General features: G+C 43.4%; 1 protein-coding gene across 9 annotated transcripts in view; it reads left to right on the top strand.

Moving 5' to 3' along the window:
* The window catches only part of LOC101101581 (protein ADP-ribosylarginine hydrolase), a 41961-nt gene that overhangs the window by 11170 nt on the left and 9232 nt on the right, over positions 1 to 21559 (top strand). For 8 of the 9 annotated variants that reach the window (XM_023260200.2, XM_019839798.3, XM_019839796.3 and 5 more), the window contains 8 exons: positions 2765 to 2877; positions 7423 to 7624; positions 9642 to 9819; positions 10319 to 10427; positions 11431 to 11532; positions 14363 to 14452; positions 17058 to 17225; positions 18565 to 18654. In XM_023260200.2, the coding sequence (XP_023115968.1) occupies positions 2765 to 2877; positions 7423 to 7624; positions 9642 to 9819; positions 10319 to 10427; positions 11431 to 11532; positions 14363 to 14452; positions 17058 to 17225; positions 18565 to 18654 (1052 nt within the window). Of the gene's footprint in view, positions 1 to 2536; positions 2633 to 2764; positions 2878 to 7422; positions 7625 to 9641; positions 9820 to 10318; positions 10428 to 11430; positions 11533 to 14362; positions 14453 to 17057; positions 17226 to 18564; positions 18655 to 21559 lie in introns of those variants that run through there. The other variant, XM_003991667.5, reaches the window with a different exon arrangement.

Here is a 21559-nt window from a genome sequence, read left to right on the forward strand (position 1 = left end):
CCAGGGGTCAACAAGATAGGGCATAGTGGGGAGCCTTCCCATCATTTTCCATTTTGGGAGTTTGGGGGTTAGGAGAAGTGACACCTAGGGTATCCATTTGGAGAAGGAAAAAGAAGAGGAGGAAGAAAGAGTTACCAAGTGTCAGGTAGTTTATTACAGCCCATTAGCAGATGAAGAAATTGGGCTCAGAGAAGCTTCCATCTGTCCAAAGTCACATGTCTAGGGTGAGAAGGAGCCGGGGTTTAAACCCAAGCCACGTGTCTCCAATCCTATCATACTGCAACTGTTAGCTGTAGTTAGAAAGTTTTCCTTAGACAAGGCCAAAATGGAACCCAAGAGTTACATGGTGATGTGAGAAGCCTATGCCCTCTCTTCACCTTCTCACAACTATGAGGGGAAGTCAGGGAGAAAGCTCGTTGAGGCTTGATCCACATTTGGGTGCGGGGGTAGGGAGGGGCAGAGCAGAGCTCAGGTCAGACTGTGAAATGGACAGAGTCTTCACTCTCCCCTCAGCTTCCCTGCCCTCCTCAGAGAGCCTCCTCTTCCTCTGACACCAAGGAGACTCCATCCAATGCCTGGGCTGTGACTGGGACTCCTCTCTCTACATTGTGCTTGGTTGCACCCGTCCCATTTAAGGTTCCTACTTCCCTTTTTTTTTGGTCTCAGTGTCATCATCTGTAGCAGCTGGGTGTTGTCCGGCAAATGCTGTCTCTCAGGGTCTCTGGGCCTGGAGCCCATGGACTCCAGTTTCCCTGGATGATGCTGAGGCAGGTGGTCCTGCACACAGGAGAACTCCAGCAGAACTACTTGAAGAGTACTGTACTAGATGATGAAGGGGAAAGGGAAGGTGCTCTCTAAGTGTCAGCTGTATTAATGCCACCCACAAGGAATACTGTGCTGGAATGACTGGAGTAGCTAGCTTGGTGTGCCAGCTCTGGCTGTGGTGTGAGCGGCTATGAAAATGCAGCCCTCAATCTCTGGCCCCAGGGACCCTGATTGATTCACGGTCCCAGTTGCAGCCTTTCTGGATCTATCCTCATCTTTGTGCTGAGACTGACCCCAGCTAGTGACTGAGCAGGGTGGAGATGCTAATCAGGTTCATTACTGTAAGACAGGACTTCGTTAATAAGAAACTTCAGCTTGGGGCCCCAGGATGGTTCGGGTCGGTTAAGCGGTTAAGTGTCCGACTCTGGGTTTGGCTCAGGTCATGATCTTGCGGTTCAAGCCCCACCTCCGGCTTTGTGCTGACGTTGCGGAGCCTGCCTCGGGGTTCTTCCCCTCTCCCTCTTTCTCTGCCCCTCCCTGCTCATGCTTTCTCTCTCTCAAAATAAATGAATAAACTTAAGAAAAAAAAATCCTTAAAAACAACAACAACAACAACTTCGGCTTGAACATTCCCCATTGCCCTTGCCAGAACATTCCAGGAACTGTGAGGCAGTCCAAGACTTTTCCTATGTCATCCATTTCCTTTCCCCTCTTCACAGGTGTCAAACTTGCATCATGGTCTAAAGACTGTCTCTGCCTTCTTCAGCTTCCCTTATTCCTCACAGGTGTTATCTCCGGTAAATCTCTTGCCCATCTAGCCCCATCTTGGTGTCTCTTCTCCGAGGAGCCAGACTACCACACCTGGCGTGGTCGGTGACACCAGAGCAGGCTTCAGTAGTGCCCTATTTATTGCTCCTCTCCTTCCTGGTGGCAGCAGTGCTCGAGTAATGGGATCATGTGCACCAGGGGAAGCAAGGGCTTCCCTCCAAAATCATTTTATCCTCATCTTGGGCAGACCTGGCACAGCCATGATGACACAGCGCCAAGGCTTCCTTGGGGACTGTTACTTTCTGGTGCACAGGTGCGGAGCATGGCCTCTGGGATTAGTTCGTCCCAACTCTACATGACCTTGTGCAAGTTACTTAGCTTCTCTATGCTCTAAGGCTGTACACACCTCACAGAGCTATTGTCCAGAAAGTGTGATAGTGCCCTACTGGCAGGTTCCACCTCGTAGCGGTACGCTGCAGTTTAAGGAGTGCTGGGCAAGTACCTTGCCTTCCCCTTTCCCCTGACCTGCCCAGAACTAGCTCTCTGTGGTTTCTGCCACTCTTTTGGGTGAAGAGGCCATGTGGTGTGCTGGAAACGCCCTGGTTACAGGCCAGCGCAGCCACGTCTAACAACAGGGTTGCAACGGGTCACTTTCTTTGTCTACTGTTCAGTTTCTTCATTCTTTATTTGTAAGAAGATGAACGTCTCTTTGAAAGGAAGGTACTGTCAGAGGCAAACTTCATATTTTCCACTCTTTCTGTTAAATATACACTAAACACATATTATTGGTCCAGTTCTATTCTAGGCCCTGGGGATTCAAAATGAAAGGAGAAGGTCTTTGCCCTCAAGTTGCTCAGAGTCTTCCTAGGGAGATAAACATGTCCACGATGATTCTGTGGGTTTTGTCATCACCTAGAGATAAAAGACTTCTGCCTGGGTTTTTACTAACATTTTATAATAGGAAGTGGGAGAGGGGCAGGAAATCATTTCCTGATGATGTTTGGCTCAGAGAGGAAGGACAATGTGTTTCAATGTCCCCTGCCTAAAAAACGAAGTGTATTTATTTTCGTTGGGAAGAAGAAACCAAAAAACTGTGGAGGTTAGACAAATAGGGAGAGTTTATTTTTCTTCTAACAGGTCATGAGGCCAGTTAATAATCAGCAAGACTCAAGTGAGTGTTGGGTATCCAAAACTTTGAGAGACGGGCTTCTGTGATCTCTTTTGGCATTAGGGGTCGGCTTCACTCCAGCTCTGAGACCTCCAGCTCAGCAATGCCCCCAGGCCTAGGGGACAGAAGCTTCTGTTCGTGGGGACTCCTTTTGTGGCTCAGCATTGGAAGTGCAGGTAATTCGGGGGCTCGGGCCTTAGGTGGAATTTCTTTCAGTCAGTGCTTCTATTTCTTAAACCAACTATTTATATAGTGCTAACATTTGGAGGGTCCCCTAAAAGCCTTCTCTTCTCTTGAGATGAATTTAGAAGAGGGAGGGAAAAAAACCTACAATCATAAAGGGACTGGTAATGACCAGGATACTTTCTCAAGTCCCCTAAAAGCTGCATTAATCCTTTCACCCGGCACAAGACTGTAAGAAAATAATATTGCATCAGCTCCAAAATATGACTTACATTCACCCTATAAATATCCACTGTACCAAGATATATTTAATTTTAAATTAAAAATTTCCAGATTAACCAAGATTTTGCCACTGAGAATGGTGGATGTCCTTGCTAATCCACTACCCAACATTTTTGATAGATGTGGGAAATGTTGCCTGCAAAGAAGTTACAACTATTTATTAATATGTGAGCATGGCTGGTTCCCCACCTCTCTGCCAATACTTCACAGTATCAAACATTTTTCATATTGTCAACCTGATGGAAAAAATAGTATTACATTGTTGTCTTAATTCTTATTTCTTATTATGATTTGTGCTTCCAGTGTCTTGTTTAAGCAATCATACTATAAAGGCAATTTTTCATATTTTCTTCTAAGCCCTAATGGCTAGCCCAATCAGACTAAGATCACTAGGGACAAATCCTTTAATCGTGGTGTATTTTTAAATATAATGCTGAATTTTATTTTGCCAAAATTTATTTTTACTTTTGTATATATTTATATATTATTTTGATTATATGTCCATAGAAAATTTACCTATCATTTTCTTTTCTTGCATTACCCTTGTCCAGTTAATACTAAGATTATTATAACCTCATGAAATAAGTGTCTATTCTATAAACAGTTTATATAAGATAAAGACTATTTGTACTTTGAAGCAGTGCAGTTCTCAGATAAAACCATCTAGCTCTAGTATACTTTAGAGTCAGAAAGACTCTTGATTACCAATTTAATGTTTTGATGCTAGTTTTATTTGGGCTTACTATTTATTCTTGAGTCAGTTTCACTAAATTGGATTTTTCTAGAAAATTATACTTCTAAGTTGTCCAATGCATTTGGGAATTTTAAAAAATATCGTTTTATCCTTGACATTCTGGTGTTATACTATAATGTGCCTAGTGTAGATTTATTTTTTTTATCTCGCTCATTACCCTGAGTACAAGTTTTGATTGGAGAAATCATATCTTTAGTTGTGGAAAATTCTAAATAATTATCTTTTCAAACTCGTGCTTCTTCTCCCATTCACTTCCTTTAGAGAACAGCTACGAGATAAAAATAGAATCTTTCCATCTATTGTCTGTACTTTTTGACTATACTTCCATATTAAAATTTTCTTTTACTTCTGTCCTAAACATTACAGTATTGATTCCCTTTTTATTTCAATGGTTATCTTTTTCATTTCTAATTTCCTAACTAGGTTTTTTCTATAAATCTTATTTTATTATTTATTTGTGTTTTTATTTCATAATTTCATATGCTCTGTCTTTATTTTTATCCTTATGGGTTCTCAGCATATTTATTTAAAAGTCTATGTCAAAGGCTTTTAAAAACTTATTTCACCTGGAATGAATTCATGATCCACTTATTGGCTTTATTGACTATCTTTGTAAACATTTGATTTCTGTATAAATTTAGATATTTTGTTTGCAGGCTTTTTTTTTAAAGAAAACTCGCTATTGAAGTACAACATATATACAGACAAGCGCACAGATTATTAATACACAGATTAATGAATTTTCACAGTGAATTCACTCACCTGTGTAACCGTCATCCAAATCAAGAAATAAAACATTACCAGGTTCTTAAAACCCATTCCACATATCCCCTCTTAATCACTACCACCCCAAAGATAACTATTATCTTGACTTCTAACACAATAGGTTAGTTTTATTTCAGTGTCAATGAGAAGTTTGTTTATGGCCTTCCCCACCTCTACCCCCCACCCCCAGTCCTTCCCATCTTTAGACTCTCTCCACCATTTGGCGGGATGAGGGGGGTTGTCTCAGTTCTTCTTAGTGAGGCCTTGTCTTTCCATCCTGCCTTCTTAAATAAACCTGTAGCCCCAGGTAAAAAGTCAATAGCTACTTTTTTGTTGTATTGCTTTTGTTTTTAGCTTCCTTTATGGAGTTGGAGAGCTTCGCCTGGTGCTGACCTTCCACAAAGCACTGATACAAAGCACTACTGGACCCCCCTTACCTCACAGAGCTGAATCCTCACAACCACTGTCTTCTTCCAGAACAGGAACCCAGCACCATATTGCAATTCTGTTCTTGTTCTTGCCCACAGAGATATAATCTTTATATTTGAGATCATCTATGTCTTTCTTCTCTTTTGATATTCATCTATGATTAGTCTTTGGTTGGAAAGGTGGTTAGGGAGAGGGGATATCGGAGTATGATTCACTGTGCCACCTTCCATACTCTCGAATGATAGAAAGTTTTATTATGTATCTGCAAATATTGTCAATTTTCTCTCCTCCTTTTCAAACTTTGTAACTTTGATTCCATTTTATTGTCTTGTTTCCCTGGCTTGGACTAGAACTTCCAGTACAATATTTCATAGAAGCACTGATAGCAGACATTCTCATTTGTTTCCAGTTCTAAATGGAATGCTTCTAATGTTTCGCCTATAAGTATGGTCATCAGATAGGCTCTTGGATAATGCTTTTTCTTAGGTTAAGAAGTGTTGGATATTAAATTTTATTGTGCTTCTTTCTTCTCCATCTATTGAGATGAGCATATGGGTTTTTCTCTTTAATTTTTCATATGTGAAGTACATTAATATATCTTCTAATGTTAAGCCATCTTTTCATATCTTGGATTAAACCCTGCTTGGCCATGATGTATTTTTTATGCATATTATCTTTGATGGGCTTAGATTTGCTGGTAATTTATCCAGGGTCTTTATGTCTGTGTTTAATAGTGAAATTGGCCTTTTGTTTTCTTTTCTCCTTCTATCCTTGTCCAATTTGGATATCTTGGTTATTTTTGTAGAATGAATTTAGATTATCCCCCTTTTCTGTTCTCTGGAACAGTGATAGGAATTGAAGGAATGATAGAATTTTTCTGGAAAACTGTCTGGCCTGGTAGAGGTTTTTTGATGAATAAATCAAAAACTACTGTTTCAATTCCCTCATGCTACTTTTTACACTTGACTTTCTATTTTTTCTTTTTGACTAAGTTTCAGTAAGTTATATTTTCTAGGAAATTGTCTATTTTCTAGGCAAATACCTGTAATTTTAATTTTGGGTGGGTATAAACATGCTCTTTAATAGTTTCTTTTTTAAAAAGTCTACTATATATCCCTTTTTATTCTCTATATTGTTTACTTGTGACTTCCCTCTTTTTGTCTTACTCTGTCTTATCAATCAAAAGTACAACTAGTTTATTATTATTTTCAAAGAAGTAGCTTTTCATGTTTATTATGTGTGGCATACCCTATTCTGGGCAGTAGAGTGAACAAAATGGATAAAAATCTCTGCCTTCTTTGAAAGTATATCCTAATACAGGGAAATCAGTAAGCAATAAATTTAATAATAAACTAGTAAATTCCATAGGAGATTAGAAGGTGATGATTGCTATAAAAGGAAATAGATTAAGATGACAAAGTGAGAGAACAGGGGTGAGGAGCACAGGCAGATGGCAATTTAAAGTAGTTACACTTGACAAGCAAAGCCTCGGAAGAGAAGAGGGTGTTAGCCATGTGGATGTCTGTGGAAAAGACACTCCAGGCAGAAGGGATGGCTGGTGCAAAGACCCTCAGGTGGTCTAGGCCTGTGTAGAGTGTGGAAGAGTTGGGAAGACACGTGGCCAGAATGGAGGAAGGAATAGTCAGACAGGCAAAGCTTTCCCGGAGCTCATGGTTTAGACCATTTGGGGCTTTAGTCCAATGTTAGGACTTCAGGTTTCATTCTGAGGGAAATGCCCTTTTGCACAGAAGTGTGACATTATTTGACTTATTTTTTGGCTTGCAGTTGACCTTCTACTTCATGTGTCTTCACATTGTCTTTCCTCTGTGTCTGTGTCCAAATTTATTCTTATAAGGACACCAGCCATATGGGATTAGGACCCACCCTATTGGCTTCATTTTAGCATAAATACCTCTATTTATTTAACATAAAGACTCTATCTCCAAATACAGTCACATTCTGAGGTCCTGGGAGTTAGGACTTCAACATATGGATTTATGGTTGGCGGGGGGGTACTCAATTTATCTCATGACAATATCCACTTCACCATGGCTTTTAATCTTCTCTAGTTGAGTAATATTCATATCCTTTTCTGGCAATGTATCTTTAGACATGGAAACTATTCACAGATTTTGGTTACAGAAGTGATGTCTTTAATAAGTGAGTCTGAATATTGTACTAGCTGATTTATAATAAATGCTGGTAAGCCCCTGTTTGTCTCTTCCTCTCAAGAACAATTGTCTTCCTTCTAAGAATAGATGACCTCACCTTGAATATTTCTTGTTTTTCTTTTTGTTTTTTCCTCCAGGAGACGCACCTCCTATCCCACAGACAAAGTGCACTGACTTCCAGAATGCTAATCTCCTCCAAGGCACCAATCTCAAAGTCCAGTTTCTCCTCTTCACCCCTTTGGATCCTAGCTGTGGTCAGCTAGTGCAGGAAAGTAGTGACATCCAAAAGTCTGGGTTCAATGCCTCTCTGGGAACTAAACTAATCATCCATGGATTCAGGTGGGAGTAATCAACTAATAGGATCATCTTCACTAAGAACTAGAGAGTGACCGTAAGGCCACAGGAAGTTAATGGGGACCAAGGAGAGAGATGGATTTACTGACAGTCACATGTTTTATCTCTCACCTCCTGCTGTCTTTGAAGGTTTCTCATATCAACATGAATACACATTATGTTGTTTATTCCTGTTGGTCATGTATATTAGTCCTCTGCTTGGTCTTATCTACATGCTCTCAAACAGTAAATATGTATGACCCCAGACAAGTTGTCCCAGCACACGAAGCCTTGGTTTCCACATCTGAATAAAAGGGAAGTTGTAGAAATGGTCCCAGTTGATCTTTCCTTCCTGAAGCATGGGGTATGTGACTCATCTCAGCCAGTGAGGTCATGGGCTGTGTGTAATCAGAGTGAGGGCATGGTGTTTTTATCCAGGGTTTTATTTCCTCTTCTTTATTTCTTCTCTGGCTTCATGATTTAAGAAACTTCCACTCATGGGTGCTACTTCCATCATCTCCTGAGACTAATCTTTCTCAGGTTTGATTTCTTTGATGCCCTATCGTCCAAATTTTGTTATAATATGTAGTCACTGAGTCTCAATTCGACCACTATCCTTCCTTCCAACGTCTTCTCTCCAGAGCCCACTGACAAGGCCTAAAACAGAAGAAGGTTGGTGGGAGGAAAGAGGGAGAAAATGCAGTGAAAATAGTAGCAGTATAGAGCAACTAGAGATGGGAGTGTCCAATGAAGAGGTGGATGCAAAGGCACTGCACAAAGGATCACCATTTCATGGCCTCTGGGTTCTCTCTGCTTCTCAAATCCCTGGACCCTGAGCACCCGGCTCTATACCTCCTTAGGTATATACTTCCTTACTCTTATGCCAAAGTCTCTTCTCCAGAAAATCTTCTATTTAGCCACTATCTAAGGCTGTGTGTGTATCCCCAACCAAGAGATAGCTAACAGAGCTGGAGAGCTCAGCAGCTGTCACTCTGTCTGCTCCTAGATCCCCCGAAATCCACTTCCTATGGCACACACCCAATTTGTGCTCCTCTGCCTACGTGAGTATGCTCTTACCATTCCTTCACTGTGGGCCACTGAGAAAACTTCTCCAGATCCCAAACTCTTGGTAAAGTTCTATGAAATTTTTTCTATCATTCTCCTTTTCCTAGAAAAGCGCTTTTATACTATGAGTTCCAGAAGAATAGAGACTGTATCTTATTTTTCTTTATTTCTCACAAAGCACCTGGAATACTGACCCAATGAATTAATGAAAGTATGATCAAAAGAACAAGTACATAAAAACATTCTTCAAGGGAAGTGCATATTTTTAAAATATATTTTTAATGTTTATTTTTGAAAGAGGGAGAGAGACAGAGTGTGAGCAGGGGAGAGGCAGAGAGAGAGGGAGACACAGAATCTGAAGCAGGCTCCAGGCTCTGAGCTGTCAGCACAGAGCCTGACACCGGGCTTGAACTCATGAACTATGAGGTCATGACCTGAGCTGAGGTCAGACGCTTAACCAACTGAGCCACCCAGGCATCCCAAGGGAATTGCATATATTATAGAATGAGAATTAAGATTGCAAATCTTAACCCTAATGTACAAAGCTATCTTCTTTTTTTCTATAAATAACACAAGCAATGTCAGTACATATGGTTTGTGTGGTATCCATTGCCCAAAGGTACCTGACTGAGGGCTGGTGGGGCTGGAATTCAACCTGAGTTCTGAGCCCAGGCATGAGGCTGCATCTACCTAAAACAAAAGGCACTCTTTTATAATTTACACAAAGGCTCCATATATGCAGGCAGAAGCCCTGGTGACTATAGGATTATGTCCTCCCTATGCTCAAAGTGGTAGAGGGTTTATTGCCCATATATCCCCCTGATTCATTTTGATCGTTCCCCCCCCCCGCCCCGCCCCCGGGTTTATTCTGTTAATAGAGAATGTCACTGTAATTCCCATGACAATGGATATTGGCTTGGCAGATAATTTTCCCATCCTTTTTTGGCCCCATGTCTAGGGCTTTAGGTACAAAGCCTTCTTGGATTGATAAATTCATCGGTGCCCTTCTTCAAGCAGCAAATGCTAATGTGATTGCTGTGGACTGGGTTTATGGCTCTACAGGTATCTACTTCTCAGCCGTGCAGAATGTGGTTAAGCTGGGCCTAGAGATCTCCCGTTTCCTCAAGAAACTACTGGTAGGTACACAAGAGCTTTGGGGGAGTTTTGCCTGCTTATTAGGGGAGAGGAAACAGAAAGAATCAACATATGAGGAGGAGCTTTAGGGCGAAGCAGAGCTACCTAGTGGCTTGTGGGTCTTCGATTCTAATCTCAACTTTACCACTTACAGTGCTGACTCTGGGCAAGTAGTTGGCCCTCTCTGAGCCTCCCGCTCCTCCTCTGTAAAATGTGCCACTGCATGTTAGATAGGGAGTCACTCGAGAGGGAGTGGCCATGGGCATTACTCACACACGTTGAGCACCAAAAAGAAAGTGAGGCAATCATCAAGGTGGGGTTTCTAGGAAGAAGTTGAGTGATGAATGGAATGAAAATTCTGCCTTTTTCCCCCAAAGTGTGTGTGGTGGGTACGTCATGCCCGGGGTCCTCGGATTCTGAAGCTTCAAGGAAAAGTGTGACGCTGTGAGGCCCAGGTTGCCATGGCCCAAATGCAACTCACTTGTAAATGTCCCATTCTAGGTATTGGGTGTGTCGAAGTCCTCAATCCACATCATTGGTGTTAGCCTGGGAGCCCACGTTGGGGGCGTGGTGGGATATTTCTACGAAGGCCAGTTAGGACGGATCACAGGTAACATTATTCTCTGTCCATCACCCCAAGTTTGGAGATAAAGAGAGAATGCCCTTGAAATCCCTCTATTGAGGCAAGCAGAAGGATCTTTGTTCTTATGACCAAGTCATTTATTTCCACTAAACTTTACTTATTGTGGCCATTTACATAAAACAGTACTGTGTTGTTATTGTGTGATCTCTAATGTCAGTATAAGAGGCCATGTATTTCTTTCTGAGCCTCAGTTACTACTTCTGCGAAATGAGTTATAATAGGTCATATCTCCTTGGCCCACTGTGGAAATCACCTTTAGTCAATTATGCTAAATACTTGCAAAACACTAGGGATTTTATGCTTTAGAAGCTACCCTCAATCAATAAAAGACCAGAGTTATGTGGTAAATACTCTGCTTTCTGGCTCTTCTGTGGGACAACTTGTCCCACAGTCATGAGTCATGTTCTACAGAGCCTCTCAGAAGGGTCCCAGTGGAATGAGACCAAGTTGCCCAAAGTGATAATCCATTCAATACTTTTTTTTCCCCCGTGCTCTGATTCATTTTTTCCACTCCTTCATTATGCTTTCTGTGATCTACTCCCAAAAAGCTACTTATGCTTTAAATCCTTGTCTCAGGGTTTGCTTTGGGGGAGGAAGAGGAAAACAGACCCAAACGAACACCTGGGGACAGTAATTTTTACTTGTGAAGACTAGCACAAGGCCTTGAACATAGTAACTGCTCAAAAAATTATAGCTGTTGTTATGAGTACATGAGGATTAATATTACTCACATTAGCCCTTACCAACTGGCTCACTTCAGAGCCAGAGAAGCTGCGTCATTGAGAGTTAGAGACACAGCATGCGTTTTCCTGGGTACAATGGCCCTGAGCTGGTCCTCTTGCCCTTGGATCCTTGCTGGGGGACTCTAGGATCTGACCAGGAAGGACTGCCTGGAGAGGTGTGTGATGGGTCCATGAGGGTTCTGGAAGCTGAGATGAAAGGGGCCCCTGACATCAGTCTGTCCCAGCAGGCCTGGACCCCGCTGGACCAGAGTACACCAGAGCCAGCCTGGAGGAGCGTCTGGACCCTGGAGATGCCCTCTTTGTGGAGGCCATCCACACAGACACTGACAGTGAGTGGGGATGACCCTCCTGGGATGGCGGGAGGGGGGGGGGGATGAGCATGGCAGGGGCTAGGAGGCTGGCATCTACCTGTGTAGCTCTGGGCAGATTCCCTCCCTTCTGAGCTTCTGTTGCAGTGAGGAGTTTACCAGCATCATCTTGATCTCTGGTTAACACTAAATCTTGTGACAAGGCTGGGTGGAGGAGGACACTGCTGCCTGGCTAGCATAGGGGAAAGTCATACTACTTTTTTTCAGGGTGAATGTGCCTGGCCCCATGGGATTGGGACATTCCACTTCTGGGGCAGATACTCAGGCCTGTCAGGACTTCCTCCTCCCCAGGGAGGAGCCAGCCCTTCAGTCCAGTGAAAAATGAGAAATTCTCCCCCCCCCCAACTCTGAATCCATTGTGACCAAATTAAGCTATTCTGACTAGCTGGAAAAGGGGATGGGCATTCCTCCTCATTTCTACTTTGATATGAAATGCCCAGGAGTTAGCCAGATCCTGTGCTCAGGATGGTGGGTATGAGATCAATTCATGCCTATCCCTCACCAGAAGAGTCTGCTATTCAAGTGAGAGGTGTCCATGTCTCATTCCCTTTGTTCAGAAGCCTTCTTCTTAGCACCCAACACTCACAGACTCATAATTCTGGAAGAAACCCATGCAGTCATGTAATTCAACCCTCTTTCCCACCTTTGTCATCTCACAGTTAGGAAAGCAAAGACCACAGGCTTCTGCCTAGCTGTTGGGTTAACCATATTAATTATCAAGGTCAACTACTTCTGTTTCTAAGTTTGCTAAATAGGTGACTTGTTAGGTCCCTATTTATCAGAGGGCAGCCTCTCAGTCTCCTTCAAAGTTGGAGCCTCTTCCTAATGTGACCAGAGGAAAAAAAATCATTCCATTTGTTTAACCGATTTTCACTGAATTATGTAGTTAGAACCAAGAATGCAACACACAAGGCATTGAAGAAGGTCCCTGCCCACATGGAAATACAGACTAATTGAGAGGGCATTCATTCATTACTTCCTTCAATAAACATTAGGTACTCACATGTGACAGGTACGGTGCTGGTATTAGGGATATAGCAGAAAAAAGGCCAAGTCCCTGCTATAAGTTGTAGAGCTTCCAGGCAAGTAAACAGACATTATTACACACTATGAGTATGGTAATGGAGGATGTGGAGCAGAGGGTGACTTGTGGGGTGGGGAGGCGGATTACTTCAGGAAGGATTATTGAGGAAAGTCTGTCCCAGGAGGTGAGATTTGCAGATGAGAACGAGCAAGTCCTGGGAAAAACCTGGGAGAACATTCAAGTTGGAGAGAACAGCCAAACGAAAGCCTGGACATGGGTGGGGGACAGGAAAGAAAACCATGTGATTAGAGGGCAGGGAGTAAGGCTAGAGAAGAGGAAGGAGGACCAGGCTGGCCATGGTGAGGAGTTTACATTTTATTCTACAAGCAGTGAGAACAGGGAGGCGATTAGGATTTCCTGTAAAGATTATTGTGGATGCTGTGCACAGAATAAGTTGCAGGGGACACTAAGGGGAGCCTGGAGGCTCATTAGAAGGTGTTTACAGTAGAGGCCAAGAGATGGTGGTGGCTTGTGCAGAGGTGAGGGCAGTAGAGACAGAGAGAAATATAAAGACTCAAGGGGCACCTGGGTGGCTTAATCGGTTAAGCATCCGATCTCGGCCCACGTCATGATTTCACAGTTTGTGAGTTCAAGCCCCACATTGGGCTCTCTGCTGTCATCCCAGAGCCCCCTTTGGATCTTCTGTCCCCCTCTCTCTCTGCCCCTCACTCTCTCTCACTCTTTGTCTCTCTCAAAAATAAATAAACATAAAAAAGTCTTTTAAAAAACTGAAAAAAGAAAGATTTGAGAGGTATTTTGGAGGTAGAGTTGACTAGACAAGTGATGGGCTAAGTGTAGGGAGTGACAGAAAGAAAGGAAGCAAGGATAACTTCCAGGTCATTGCTTAACCCCTGGATAGATGCCAGTAAACGAATAACAACCAACCGATCACTTACAGTAGTGATAGATGTGGGAAGGGGAAAGATGTTTTGAAGGGGAAAACCGGGGTCTTTGGCAGCTGGCACTGACCCCATCTGAGGAGTCAGCTGTGGTCACAATGATGAGATGAGGGCTAAAGTGTTTCAAATTAGCCAGATCTTATTTCTGCTCAGTCAGAGAAGCACAAAAATATGAGGGAGACTGTGGAAATGTGGCCCCACACATATATATGTGAACTCTTGCTCAAAACAAAGTAAACCGTGTTTGACAAGGAAATTCACCAAGCTTGTAATATTTAGTGATTTATAAAAACTTATGTGAAGGGAGGGGCACCTGGGTGGCTCAGTCAGTTGAGCGTCTGACTTTGGCTCAGGTCATGATCTCGCGGTCCGTGAGTTCGAGCCCCGCGTCGGGCTCTGTGCTGACAGCTCGGAGCCTGGAGCCTGTTTCAGATTCTGTGTCTCCCTCTCTCTCTGACCCTCCCCCGTTCACGTTCTGTCTCTCTCTGTCTCAAAAATAAATAAACATTAAAAAAATTTATAAAAACTTATGTTAAGGGATATTTTTCTCGAATTTATTAGACAAACATGAGTATCTTATGGCTTTATTCTTCTTTGCTTCCTTCCAGTGTATAAAAACACCTTTAGAAAACTGATGGCAGGTTCTTCAGTTTCACAGCACTTAGGAGTGAGGTGGGCACCCAAGGAGCACACAGAGTGGATGCGCTCCCAAAGGCAGAGCTCAGGCTCTGCTGCCAGTGGACCCTGCTGTGGGGCCTGGAAAATAAGCCCCTGCAATCAGAAGTAATGAGATTCTTCCTCCTTCCAGATGCGGGTATTCGGATTCCTGTTGGACACGTGGACTACTTCGTCAATGGAGGCCAAGACCAACCTGGCTGTCCCACCTTCATTCATGCAGGTCAGAAAGCCAGAGAGAGTTGGGGTTTGGCTGCCCCAGAGGCTGGAATTCACCAGTAGCCTTTATGTTGAGTCAGCCAGTGTGGAACACAGGGGGGTCTTCCTTCTCATGTCCTTTGTTATGCCCCATAATGCCTTTCCCAGCACTTATTGAATGGATGTCTTTGGAGCCCAGGAATTCTGGGGGAGGAGTGCCTGAAATTAAAAGCGTACACCATACTTCTCCTGGCCTACCCACTTTTTAAGCCCTGCAGTGATATATCATCACTCAAGCCAATAAACCCTATTTTTCCTGGGCCCTGATTTGTGGCAGGTCCACCCTAGCTGCATCCTCTGCAGAGCTAGCACACTCTTATAATCCACTTGTTCCTAAGAGGTAGCCATGAATTCTCTCTAGAATGATAAACACCCGCATCTAGTCTCCCCCAGTTCTCTGAATGATAAAAGGAAGGGAATTATTACTTATCAAGCTCCAGTCACTGTGCTAGCACACGCCCAAAGCTGGCTAGCTGAAGGTTCAATTCACTGATGACTTACTAAATTTGACAGTTCCCCAAAATTGTTTTTAAGATAATCTTGAGTGCATTCAATAATATACATTTCTTGGGTGCCCAGGTGGCTCAGTTAGTTAAGCATCTGACTCTTGTTTTCGATTTGGGTCATGATCTCACAGTTTGTGAGTTCAGGCCCTGTGTCGGGCTCTGCGTTGGCAGTGCAGAGCCTGCTTGGGATTCTCTCTCTCTCCCTCTCTCTGTCCTCCCTTGCCCTCTCTTCCTCTCAAAATAAATGAACTTAATAAAAAAATGTACAGTTTCTTTTCTAAATACACAATTGATGCTTGCACAATGTGAATTTGAACTGTACAAGTCCACTTATACATGGATTTTTTGATACAGTACAGTACTGTAAATGTATTTTCTCTTCCTTGTGATTTTTTTCAACAATTTTCTTTTCTCTAGCTTACTTTACTGTAAGAATACAGTATTACACTTACACCAAATATGTGTTAATCAACTGTTCATGTTATTAGTTCATGTTATTGTTCTGGTCAACAATAGGCTATTAATAATTAAGTTCAAGGGTCAATGTATTCTTCTAGAATGTTCTTTTTTTTTTAATTTTTTTTTTACATTTATTTATCTTTTGAGAGACATAGAGCACAATTTGGGGAGGGGCAGAGAGAGAAGGAGACACAGAATCCAAAGCTGGCTCCAGGCTCTGAGCTGTCAGCACAGAGCCCGACGTGGGGCTCGAACTCACAAACTGTGAGATCATGACCTGAGCCAAAGTCAGACGTTTAACCGACTGAGCCACCCGAGCGCCCCTAGAATGTTCTTTTTGAATTCATTCTTCTTAGCATTATTTTAAATAATATTAAATTTGTCAAAAGCTAAGGACCAAGGGTTGTTTAATCTTCTCACATTCTTCTTATGAACATAGCCAACCTATCAGCATTTCTTACAGGAATTTTATCCTGATCTCTGATTACTATGTTTTTAGTCTTTTCTTGCCTTACCAAATTTTTGACACTTTAAGGATTCTTTTGACAATTTTATTGAATAATCCCTAATCTAATTTACTAAATTCATTGATTATCCAAAAACATGTTTCCTTTCACAATTTGTAGATTTTCCAACTTTTTTTTTTTTTTTTTTTTACCAGATGGGATAGTTTGGTTTTAATGGCTTTTGAATATTTCTGTGACATTTCAGCGGCCACTTTTTATTTTTCTTCATAAAACAGTTTGAAAAGGGTTTAGTTTGTATCCCCCACCTCCCTGTTGCAGCTGGAAGGAGCTTGCCCATAGAGAGTGTGCCAGCCATGCGAAAAAGAGAGTTGACACACAGCTCAGATGTGGTTACTGGTCCCAGAGTGGGGGTCCCAAGGTGAAGGGGGACTCTGAAGACCTCAGAACGCTAGAGCTGACTCCCTTGATTGTCTCATTGCTGGGATGAGTATCATGAGGTTATAAAAAATTTTGTTGGGTGTTGATGAAGAAAGTAAAATGTGTAGACAGATATTCATTGTGAGAAGTGGGTAAAGATCACCAATTGTCTGAAAGCTCCCATTTTCTGAAAGAGAGTTTGATGATCATGGAAGAATGGGTCTCAAATTAAACAATTTTTTTTTGATAGATTAAGCTTAGGTATCTCTGGAAAAGGAAAAGGAAGGGGCGCCTGGGTGGCGCAGTCGGTTAAGCATCCGACTTCAGCCAGGTCACGATCTCGAGGTCTGTGAGTTCGGTCTGTGAGTTCGAGCCCCGCGTGGGGCTCTGGGCTGATGGCTCGGAGCCTGGAGCCTGCTTCCGATTCTGTGTCTCCCTCTCTCTCTGCCCCTCCCCCGTTCATGCTCTGTCTCTCTCTGTCCCAAAAATAAACAAAAACGTTGAAAAAAAAATTTTTTTTTTTAAATAAATAAAAAAAAAAAAAGGAAAAGGAAGAAAGCAGTAGCCATGCCCATTAACATTAAAAAATGTGGCTCAAGAGACATCCCATGTATTTGTAGTCTGCTGGAATATAAAATTCAATAGAGTTATAATAAGTAGCATGGAGGGATTTTCATTTGTCTTAAACTAAAACCTTGGTTGTGTTTTTTACCCTGTTAAGGTTACAGTTACCTGATCTGTGATCACATGAGGGCCGTGTACCTCTACATCAGTGCCCTGGAGAATTCCTGTCCATTGATGGCCTTTCCCTGTGCCAACTACAAGGCCTTTCTTGCTGGAAAATGTCTGGATTGTTTTAACCCCTTTCTGCTTTCCTGCCCAAGGATTGGTAAATGCCACCCCTTTGACTTCCTTTGACAATTTGGGGAAAGTTCAAGTCTTGCTAGTTGTCACCTCTTTAAGTCCTGTTCTTCTGTGGTCAATAAGTCTATCCAACTACAGTAAGGAAATTCACCAATGAAATGTTCAGCCTGTCCCCACCTGGAGGATGGCATTTGGCCTTCCACATCCCACCTCTTGCCATCCATGCTGTTGCCTGATACTCTACTTGCTCTGCACACACCCTTCACACACAGCCCCTTGTCTGCAAGTCCAGGCAAAGGACACTTTATAAACATTGATAGAATTCAGAACTGCTGCCCCCACTCCCAGACCAGATGCTTGCCATAGGTCTTTCTAGCTAGGCCAGCCTTTCTCCAACTCCTGATAGATTCTAAATCAAGGTGTTGTGGGGAATCCCCATGAGTGGCACATATGGCCCCCTTTAGGGGTTTGAGGCTGTGGTGACCATGTGCCAGCTGGAGGGCTGCCTAATTGCTGGCTGGCTTGGGCACATTGCTGGATGACCCAGGCTAGTCTGGGGAGAGGGGCTGGGGAAAGGCTGAGGGATCTGACCTCAATTCACCCTGTGCAGGTCATTGCTGAGAACATCCTAGGGTTCTCCAAGATGAAGCGTTTCAGGAAGAACTCTGGGGGAGTATAAATGGTTCCTTTCTCGCCCTCATTCTCCCACTTCCCACCCCTAGCTGCTACTCAGAACCGCAGCTTGACAAAATGTTAAAGTAGATGTAGCTTCCCACAATAAAGCAAATCAACATTACTTCCTACTCATTGTGCATATGCCACAATTTCCCCCAAATGTGACGGACCAGCCACCTCACACTTTCCCCAGCCTCAGCTCTCACTACACTTTCCCTGGCACTGAACACCCCAGGGATGTTCATGTTTCATGTTTCCTCACCCTGTATGCCTTTGTCCAAACTGTACTCCCTGCTTGTTATGCCCTTCCTTAACTTGTCAACCACTATTCTTCAGGTCAAACGCTTTCCGTGCTTTGTCTGTGAAGGATATAAATGCCGTTAAAACAACTGTCTAATAGATTATTTTACAAATTGGATATCTAATTTCAAATTTCTGATACATACCTCCTGAGAATGGGCCAGATGATCTTAAAAAAATGTGCTTCCTGTGTATTTGCATGTTTATCTTTGACTGGACTGAACTGTATGTATCCTGGGACCCTGGGCATGACATATAATGAGCATACAGTGTAGTTGTTTGTAGAATGAATGGGTGTGCGAATTAATCAATATGTGGTTGCGTGCCATGGGACACTGAAATGGCCCCCTCAGGGGTCTTGTTTTTTGTCTTTGCCTCTGTATTTCCAGGGCTGATGGAACAAAGTGGTGTTAAGATACAGCCGCTTCCCAAGGAAGTGAAAGTGTACCTCCAGACCACTTCCATGGCTCCGTACTGTGGTGAGTGGGGGGTTTGTGTGTAGCTCAGGTATGCTACTGTGCTGTTCTGCAGAGTCCAGGGCTCTGGCGTGGGCTGTGTCTAGCATGGCATGGGAGCTCAGGCGTAAGGTGAAAGACAGGGGCAAAGATGTCATAGGAGGGGTGAGGGGCAGCAGCTACTGGTCTTAGATCCTAAACTTTCAGAGTTAGTCCAACCCATGCTCTACTACAGATTATCAGGTATCTTGCTATCTATATACTTATCCTAGTTCCTCCCCACCTCGCTTCAGTGTGGGTTGGGTTCTCTATAATGTGGTTTTTGGGAGCACCCTCTGGCTTCATCCTTCCCACATACTTTTTTTCACCCCCTCCTCGATGCCCATCTTATGTGTCTCCTACCCTGGCATCCCTGTTAGGTCAGGGTCTCTAAGGAATGTTGAACCTTGCTCTCTACTCTACTTCCCCTACATACACATACTCCAACTATTTACTGTTGCTTCTAACCACTATGCTTCACTGAAGCTAAGATACCAGTAAAAGATGTTAAATGTGAGAGAAAAATGTGTCTTAGATTCTATGAAATATTACAGGTTGAAGCATCATTTTCTCCTATGCTGTTTGCGTCTTAAGTAGAGTGATTATACTTCCTTAGTGCTTGTTATCATAGGATCTTGTCTGGTTTATTGTGTGTATAGGATAAAAGTATGCTGGTTAGGATGATAAATTGTACATCCAAATTAACTCTGATATTCTGATCAGCTTGTGTCTGGTTGGTGGAGGGATCTTTCTTTATGGCCATTCCTTCCTTGGACCAGAACTCCTGTTGCCATGTGATATGGAGCCCAAAGTTCAGATTGTGGTCATGCAGACTTGGATTTGAATGTCAGCTTCTCCACCTACCAGATGTGTCATCAGAAGCAAGTTACTTAACCTGGCTGAACTCCCCATCCTTATGTAGAAAATGGGAACAACAACAGTATCTACTTTAAAGAATCAATTGTGAGGGTAAAATAAAATAGTATACAGGAAGTTGCTAGCACAGTGACTGGAGCTTGATAAGTAATAATTCCCTTCCTTTTATCATTCAGAGAACTGGGGGAGACTAGATGCGGGTGTTTATCATTCTAGAGAGAATTCATGGCTACCTCTTAGGAACAAGTGGATTATAAGAGTCGACTGTGGGCTTCTCACATATATCTGCTCATTTGACAACCCCACTCTAGTTAGCTGTGAGGACGGGGAGGTTCTGAGAGATTAAGCCTTGTGCCCAAGGCTACACAGTGGTGTGGAAAAGGCAGAATTCAACTCAGGTCTTCTGACTCCAAAATCTATATTCTTTCCATGTCACCACCTGCCTCCACACTGGCTTCTTTGCCTCTGCTTCTGAGAATCTGCTCTTTACAACCGTATTTCTTGGATCCTCTTCTGTCCTCACCGCCCCCTCCAGAGGTCAGCCTGGGGGAGGATGCTTTGTCCAGTGGTGGAGGCAGCGATGCCAGGACCAGATGTCCAGTTTTACTTCCAGTTCTGGGACAGCTTCACAGCAACCTGAACTGGCTCCTTCCTGTCTGCGCAGCCAGGGACACACATGGCAGGGAGCCTGGGGCACACTTGAGGCTAGAGGCATTTCAAAGTCCCTGCTGAGGCAGACTCACATAGCTATAATTTTTCTGTTTCGTATTTGTTGTGAGACTCCCTCTCCATGCCCCAGAAGCATGGCCCTGTCTGTTCAAAAACCTCACAGAGCTACAGAAAGAAATAAGCCAGACCGAGTACCTGCTTTTCTGCATGCTCTGCGCCTTGCAATTCTGAGCTTTTTGTTCTGAGCTCTGAAGCTGGGACTCTCCTCTACCTGGAGGGATAGGCCATCCACTTGGTAGTCTGGGTAGTACCAACGGCCTGCAGCTCCCGCTGTCACCCACTCCCAGGCCCCACGCACTGGGTGCCCATTGCCCCGCTCGGCCTGCCTGGGTCTCAGCGGAGTTCAATAGGACAGTGGTTGCCCCTGACCCCTGCCAGACATGCACCAGCAGGGCAGAGAACCTTCTCCAAATAGTTTTTCTAACAGTATTACTTTTCCCTTTATAGAACAGTGTTTCATACAAAGTGCTTTCTCTCCATTACCTCATTTAATCCTTGCCAATGTTCTGTGAGGTGATATCGAGGGTTGTAGATGAAGGAGCCAAGACACAGAGAGGTTCAGTGACTTAGGGAAAGGAAACAGCGAGTAAGCAGTGGGGCCAGGCCTTGGATCCAGATCTCCTGATCAACCATCCAGGGCTCTGTCTGCTGCCTCCCATGTCTGACTCCTGCACCGGAGATTGGATTCCGCTACTGATTCCCACCCATCCAGTGTTAGTAGACCTGACCCTCTTGGGACTTCCAGATAATATAAAGAGAGAAGCAGAACTTTAGGAAACTTTCTTAATGGGTGAGATCTGCTGGCAAAGGAAGAAGTGGTATAATATGTAAAAGTAAGCCCTGAGAATTCAATTCCTAAAGCTTACGTAATTTAGCTTTTTTTCCAGATTTCAGTTACCCACTACAATTTAGCTCTTGCCCATTATCTTAACAGTCTGCATCCTCTAGCAAACAACTGAGAAAGAGACAGAAGGGGCATGGCATTAGATGTGTTCCTCTGTGGAGAGGAAGCATACGGTGCTCTCTTTTCTTCCATGTGGGTTCTTGGCATCTTAGCACCTGTCAGTGAGTCTTGTTACCAACTCCATTAGCCCAGATGGATCATAGCACTCCTCCAGCTTAGTGGTGAGTCTACCAAAATCCACTTGATGTCCCCCCAATATTTGCCTTTAAAACATGACAAATGAAAAAGTACAAGTAGGGCAGAAGTGAAGAATTGCCTGTCTAGCTATGTCCCGATCACCAAAGAAGTCTGTGGAAATGCCCCAAGACTAAAGATACTGCA

Source organism: Felis catus, chromosome C2, assembly GCF_018350175.1.
Source record: "Felis catus isolate Fca126 chromosome C2, F.catus_Fca126_mat1.0, whole genome shotgun sequence".
Lineage (NCBI taxonomy): Eukaryota > Metazoa > Chordata > Mammalia > Carnivora > Felidae > Felis > Felis catus.